The sequence below is a fragment of the Miscanthus floridulus genome, chromosome 7 (genome assembly GCF_019320115.1).
Source record: "Miscanthus floridulus cultivar M001 chromosome 7, ASM1932011v1, whole genome shotgun sequence".
NCBI classification, from domain to species: Eukaryota; Viridiplantae; Streptophyta; class Magnoliopsida; order Poales; family Poaceae; genus Miscanthus; species Miscanthus floridulus.
The window spans coordinates 75202219-75209918 of record NC_089586.1 but is presented as its reverse complement, the minus strand read 5'-3'; the positions used below and the strand labels follow the sequence as shown (position 1 = coordinate 75209918).

The 7700-nt window shown below is 41.3% G+C and overlaps 1 protein-coding gene across 1 annotated transcript; it reads right to left on the bottom strand.

Annotated features, from left to right (window-relative positions):
* Positions 1-397: 397 nt before the first annotated feature.
* On the bottom strand, positions 398-5574 carry LOC136467103 (neutral/alkaline invertase 3, chloroplastic-like). Its single transcript, XM_066465652.1, has 7 exons — positions 5366-5574; positions 4463-5077; positions 3152-3317; positions 2851-3062; positions 1266-1759; positions 1127-1175; positions 398-911 (listed from the first exon to the last, which is right to left on the bottom strand). Exons 2-7 carry the CDS (start codon positions 5045-5047, stop codon positions 603-605), a joined length of 1815 nt encoding a protein of 604 aa, XP_066321749.1. The 5' UTR covers positions 5048-5077; positions 5366-5574; the 3' UTR covers positions 398-602.
* Positions 5575-7700: the final 2126 nt, after the last annotated feature.

The window sequence follows — 7700 nt, the reverse complement described above, 5'->3', positions numbered from 1 at the left end:
TCATACATAGACCCAAACCCCACACACCCACCCACCACTACATAGACACTGGATCACCGGTTAAGAAATGATGCAGTCATTGGGTTGCGATGATGTTAGGCATCCATAGTTAAAATAACAACTGCAGTTTATCATTGACTTCAAGGGGATATTTAGGGTTAGTAGAAATATCGAGGGGAAGTTCATTATGAAAGTTTATTTTAGGATTTTGTTTGAAAGAGTTTCATCAGATGAAATGGAAATCGAGATGAACTCTTTTATAACGTTGTTGTTAGCAGCTCTGACAATTCATGGGTTTCAAATGTGTCCGTAACAGTATCTGGAAATCCAGAGGAATGAGGTAATTTCAGGAACCAAAAATTTTAAGTTCGGTAATGAGACTCCAGAAAACTTGTCATACCAAATGAAAGTGTATAGGCAGGTCTATGCTCAAGCAAGAGCTTTGTTGCAAAGCCAGATGCATCCATAATAACAGCATCCAACAGCAGGCATCCCCCTCCCCATAAAAAATGCAACCTCATGTATGTTTATGTACAGGAACGACTCTTCCTATAACTTACAAATGCTAACTTAGGTTATTTGATGGAACTTGCTGCGAGAACTCACACAATGTATGTTTTCTTCAACACTTTCTTGCCCCGCTTTCTGTTTGTGCTCAAAGCATTAAGGATTTCTGCATCCTCATCGTTCCACAGAATCCTAGCAGCGTCTGGTTTTTCTATCAGTAGCTTGGCTACTAGGAACCCAGCAATAGACCACGTTTGGTACAGCCGTGCCTGTTTCCCAATGAAGCGTGCTCTCTTGGTGTCGTAGTATTCAGGCCATTTGTCTGTAGCAACACGCCTCTCAGCTACCTCTATAGCTTTGGCTGCAAGCTCTGGTCTGTTCATCTTGATGCATGCCACTGTGAGCTGCACAAAATGATAGCAACTGCTCAAGAACATTCAATATGCACATGATAGAGGAGCAACAAAATGTGAGCGGACAGTAAATCTCAGCAAGTTTGGCTAAATGCAACAGTGTATCAAAATGATACCATGCTTTACATATGGACAAATAAAAACCAATTCAACATCAAGAGACAATAAATGTACAGTAATGGGAAAACAGTTTAGAGAATGCAAACCTGCCACAGTAATGTTGGCCAGGATCCTCCATTGTGGTACGACCAAGGCCTGTATCAAAAGAAATCGCTAAGTATGTGAAAAGGAACTGCAACATGATCCCAGGTAGAGCGTAAAAATTGAGAATTATCCAAGGCTCACGTGTTTTTAGGGTCACTCCCAGTGATTATTTTCCATTCCTGGTTCTCAAGAGCAGGATAACATATCTTTAGTGGCATCTCTGCCACTAAATCAGACCATTTAGACTCAATAAGATCTAAAATGGCATGCGACTGATGAGTTGTTGCCAAGCTGCTTACTATTGACCATAAATTTCCCAGTGAAAAGAATCGGAAGTCCATATGGGCTGGCTGGAGGTTTCCAATAAAGTAACCCCCCTTAGGAGGTATCCACTCAACAAGCCATGGAGAAATCTGATCAGGGTATATGTTGAACTTGTTGACAGCATCATAAGAATATTCTTCTGTCTTATATCGATATATCTCATTCAATTTTTGCATGTCAAGCCAGTAGTACTCCCTGATATGAAAGGACAGTGCAATAAGTCTATTGTTCAGGGCACGAATTAAGTCAGCTGATCCGTCTTCTGGAGTCAACATCTCACGCGCACACAAGAGGGCTGAATAGAAGAGTGCCTGCACACAAAACAATGTGCATGAGCTAATAATATAGCCCATAGAGATTGGATTGAGTTTTTCATGGTTACTATCCTTGTAAACTTGTGTCTGCATTAGTAATTATTATGCCATCACTATCCTAATAACAAATGTTGTCTCTGGGATCCTTGTTTCTTCTCTGCAGTACCATCTTCACCACTACTGATGATCAACTTATCTATATATGCCAATCAATCCAGAAAGCTCATTGCTTTTCCAATACAAATTCATTCCCCACATAAAAAACCCAATAGTATCCATGTTTTATTGCAACAGGCTTTGAACATTAAATAGTTCGATTCAAATGTTTTCATTTAGATTACAACAATAGCAAGTGATGTTAACTTTCTGGTAGAAAATACTTCACAATCAGTCCAACAATAACATCAGCTCAGGATTAGAACAAGACTTGTACAAACTCCCAACATACAATCTGCTATTTCAATAAATTAAAAGCTCAAACTAAAAAGAAACTAATCTTTGCAACCCCTGCATAATAGGATGCTGGAATTTTTCCAGTAGATGTCTAGAAGAGTCTTGTTCTAGTCTTAATAGGAGTAAAATACATCAGCGGTCCCTAAAACTTGTACAAGCGTGTTATGTAGGTCCCCGAACTATTAATTTGCAGTTTCATGTCCCTCAACTTACTAAGTGGTTCACCCAAGGTGCAAACCCCCTGGTAAACCGGTGACGTGGACGCTAACAAGACTCTCTATGCTGGATTGCTGATGGACATTAACAAGGCGTGAACTGGAGAGCGAGAGAGAGAGAGAGGGAGGGGAGGGAGAACATGAAAGAATATGATGTCAGGAGCTGCCAAGAAGGCTGGCCATGGACTAACTGATTATGAAGGATAGTACTCCGAGTGAACCATTTAGAAAGATCAGAGATGTGAAACTCCAAATTAATGGCTAGGGAACCTAGATGGCATCCCCAGACAATTTTAAGGATGGTTTGTGTATTTCATTCTTTTATAAAGTTTCCTCGAAAACAATCACAACAAAAATCAACTTGAGAAACAAGGACCCATATGAAACAGAAAATATAACTAGGCGTAGCAAAAAGAAAACCTGAATTTCAAGTGGATGCCCATGGATTCCCATTCGACGATCAATCATACATGAACCATCAGTTACGAGTAATGTAGGGAACATGTCGAAACCATCAGCTAAACAAAGCTTCAGAATCATTTTCATTCCAGTCTGGACATCAATTCTCTCCTGTAGTGACAGATCCCCTGAACATTTTCCATATGCCCTAAGCAATATGATCCACCATAGACCTGAAGCCCATTTTTTATCAGGTACCCAATTAAAGTAGGGAATGCAGAGTAACCAAAACAAAAACAACTAACCCCATTATCAAAAGTACCTGAATCAACAGGTGCCACGCGGCCTATTGCGGCCTCCCCAAAATCAGGATCCAAGACCTCCTCAGTTGCATCCTCATCACCATCAAGCAGAATTGTCCGCACTTTGAAGCTGGCGGGCATTAAACCTTGACCTGGACTATGGCAGTCCATTGTCTTCTCCCAGCTCTATAGACCAGTTCAAGGTGTCAGACAAACTGTCACATCGAGAGGAATAATTGAGGACATGTCACTCAATTTAGTGGCAATTCAGGATTTTGTAGTTTTATGTCTCACTGGCATGAAGTTCAGCCACATGTTAGTGAGACATAAGGTCAGAAAACATGAATGCCATTTAATTGAGCATCATATCCCAAAATATCACCATCTTAGGAAGTGCATACGGTTATGGTATTTTTTTTCCTTCTGAAACAATTTATATATATTTAAAAGCAACATACTGCTTGAGCCATAGGATGCCAATTTTCAAAGACAACAAAATAACAAGTATGCATGTCATTGTACATCAACTTTTACCAAGGCATGTGTGTAACCATATTTCCTGACAACATATTCTGTAGCTCCTAGGCGATAGTCTTAACCGCTGGTGTACTTGCTGAAATTTGGAAGCATCAAGACAAATTTGTATGCCAAAAAACAAAAATTCGACTATGCGAAGAAGGCATCCTCTGGCATTGTTTTAAGAGAGGAGAGTACCATTCATTTTAAGGAGATACTCACATGACCATGTGAGCACCTGGGTTCCAGACTTTGTGAGGCGTCTCTACTGGAGACTCCACCAACTGAGCTATTGCTCATTTTTCATTTATATACCAAGACAAATACATATAAAGCAACATGCCAAAGTGATAATAAGTTCACAAAGATGAAATTACCGTATTTAGATTAAATTCTACTCCCTCTGTTCCAAATTTTAAGTTGTTTTAGCTTTGTTCTTTGTCAAACTTGTCTAACTTTGACCAAGTTTATACAAAAATATATTAATATCCGCAATATCAAATAAATGCACTATCAAAGTATATTTCATGATGTATCTAATATAAATGTAGTTTGATGTTGTAGATGTTTGTGCATTTTTTATAAACTTGTTCAAAACTAAAGAAATTTGACTTACGACAACTAAATGACTTACAATTTGGAACGGATGGAGTATAATTCTTTTGATAATTAAATGCATACTTTTTTCTTGAACATTAGTTAAATGCATATTACATAAATAGTCACTAACATTATCGTAATTCATATGATAGGCATAAGGCCCTAAACCTAAACAACATAAAAATAATATTTAAATAGCAAGATAAGAACAGTACCTGAAGCTGAAGGGTGTGTAGAATGAAATTACGCACAATTTCATATTCCCCCTTCAGTAGAAAAGCAATGCCGGATGGTATGAAGTCCCGAATAAACACCTGATCGTAGTTCACCGGATCACTGTCATTTGGATCGTTGGCAGCAATCGTCCCAACAGGACCACCACAATAGTAAACCATTGACTCCTGCAGAAGTTCCCAGGCCTCATCCTCAACCGATGAGGACTTCCGCCTCTGAGGTGGAGGCTTGGCAGCACTCCCATTTAGACCACCATTGCCACCAACAGCCTGACCAGGCACGCTGACGTCGCCAAGAACCTGGCCAGCGTTATTCATGGCATCCTTGACCCAAGTCCCGTTCCCCTCTGTGACCCTCGCAAGGTCATCGATCCGCTGGCAGCACAGCCCCCTGACGGACCTCAGCCTCGGGACCCTTAGGAGGCCTTGCAGTGCCCTGGCGTTGGGCACCGAATTGGTGTTCCTGTTCCTCCTCCTAGCGACTGCCCTGAGGGACAGAATGGATGCCGGGGAGTGGGTGGTGAACGCCCCCGGCATGGTGTGGAGAGCCACCTCCGCGATCCCCATTCGCGCCTTGTTCCCCAACCCGCGGAGCGCCTGCAAGAAGCGTGACGGCTACATTAGCAGCAGTCGGATACCATTCATACCAAGAAAAAAAGATCTAATCAGAGAAACCCAGCAAGATTCGAACGAATTTGAAGTAAGACGAAGCATGGCAAGTCATTAATCCAAAATTTCCAACGGAGGGCAAAACCGGAGTTTCTATGCAGGAGCACATGAACAAAAGGCAACAACTTTTTTCTCATCTCGTCCAACGAGGAAGGGATCAAACAAAGCTTGCGTAACGGCAGGAGCAGCGCGTGGAGGAAAGCAAGGAGCTCTTACCGGCCGACCACGAGGCTTTCGTTGGGCCGCGCTCGCCGCCGGTCGCCAGGGGAGGCGGAGCGCGGGCGGGGATGGAGCGTGGCCTCTCGAGAAGGGAGAAGGCCAGGCGCGGCGGAGGGCGGAAGGAGGAAAGGGGTGGGAAGGGCGAGGAGCCGAGGAGATAAAAGGAGCAGGACCGGAGACGAAACGGGGAAGGCACGGTCCTCCACCCCAACCAACCACCTCTCTCGCGCCTCTCCCCACGCCACTTTCTACTAGTACTATTTTTGTTTGCCCACTCTTTCTATTTTTCTTGTTTCCGCCAACTTGTTATCACGATTTTAGTGGTCCTATACAGTATTTAGCCGATAAAATCTGGTCAAATATTTTCAAGCTTTGACTGCCAACGAATGTCAAAGCACTTTACTGGAGGGAATATTGGACTTCAAAAAACTATGGATATGGACACTCTTCTGTAGTTCTGCTAGAATGCTATACTGCTTAGGAAAATACTACCGCATTTTTTCTTCTGCTATAAATATGATGTTGCTATATTGTAAGAAAAAACGCCTAATATAGATATACAGGGTCTGATTGGTTAGCTTTCAAAATTTGTTTTGCCAATGATTTAGCAAACTATGATTTTGGTTAGTATTGGGTTTACTATCAAAATTTATCAAACTCTCGCATTTGGCTCTGCCAAATCTATGGCAATGTTTTTACTCAACTTTTGACTTGCAAATTTTGGATGTCAACAAGCAAGCCCATAGTCTCGCTGATAGTATTCGCCATCCAAGATACCATTGTAATCCAATAGTATGGTACTATTACTCTAGCTTTTGCCTTGGTCATGCATATCCTGCACTTATATTGATTGTGTTTTCGTTTTTTAGCTTACCTATATATCAGGGTAGCAATAGGGATGGCATCAACTATGACGATAAGCACGACACTAGTGATGTTGCACGAGTATGACCCATGTGTCAGAGGATCCTGCGGGGAATCCAACAATAATAGGAGATCGGTAGGAATTTGGGAAGAACAGGGGTAGGGTTTAGGTGAGAAGAGGAGAGAACAGGGACGAAGTAAATTTGGTTAATCCATGTCTGTGATCTCTGACTCGGCACACTAGGCCTAAAAGGCCCCTGCTACTTCTGGTCTCACATCTTACAAGATAGTCTTACAAATACGGATACATATGCTGATACAAATATGGATACACAATGTATACTTATGCCATACTCATATTAGCCCTGACATTGCTCCCTCTTTAAAGACCCTCGTCCTTGAGGGTAACTTGAAGATAAGAGATTGTGAATTAACCAAACTTCTTATTTGATTGGAGCTAATCTGCTACAAATTGTATGAGCTTGGTCAAGTTGAGAATCAACAATATGGAGGCCACTAACAGAGAAGACAAAACCCAAAAGTCTATCACCCAATTAGTGTAACTTCTTAATTGCTAAGAAGTACTTGGAAAATTAATAGCACGATGCATTGGTCCATATTTTGGAGGATGTCCAACATCATTCACTTGTAGTTGTAGCTTCATATCAAAGAATCACAACAACCTTTGAGTATAGCAGCTACAACATCTAACATTAAAATATTGTTCCAGCCGTTTCCAAGAAGAAACTTTAGATTAATCTTCATTGACAGATCTCAACAATATCTAAAAGGGCATACTCAACTCCGTCGTACTTCTCATAATCTCGTCACCTCAACAAGCCTAGGTGATGGCCACATATGCATATGCTTCATCTTGATCCATAGTGTTACTATATCTTCATCATAGTACTTGTCCAACAGTTGAAATGTATCACCAAGGCCTTCTCTGACATCAAGGATACTATAAGCTAGACAACCACGGTGCAACTCATCAATTATGACAAGAACTAGATAGAAATGATTGTGCTCCTTAAGCATTCCTTCATACAACCAAATTTAGGTTCAATAATGTATAGCCTAAACAGCCAAGCGCCTACACTAGTATGGTATTTAGCATCTTAAACTCCAGGGTCCCATGGTACACCGTGATAGCACCTGACCAACCAGAAAATTTTGATATGCAAGCAGGAAGGTTGTTTTTACCATCACAAGTTTGAAGCTGTAAGCACTCATGTGCAATCTGTTGTGTTACATCAAACCCAAAACAAGCACTTCTAGGACTGAAGCTTGATCTCCACAGCTCCATTATGTCTTGTACTGGAAATTCAACACCAATGGACTCTCGTATAGTAGGAGCAATCCAATCCACAGTATCACTGTTCAGATCATAAGCAACATAAATTTGGTGTCTGTTTATGGTATGCCATCCTGGACAGGTATTTCATCATGTGTCATTGGCACTTAGAAA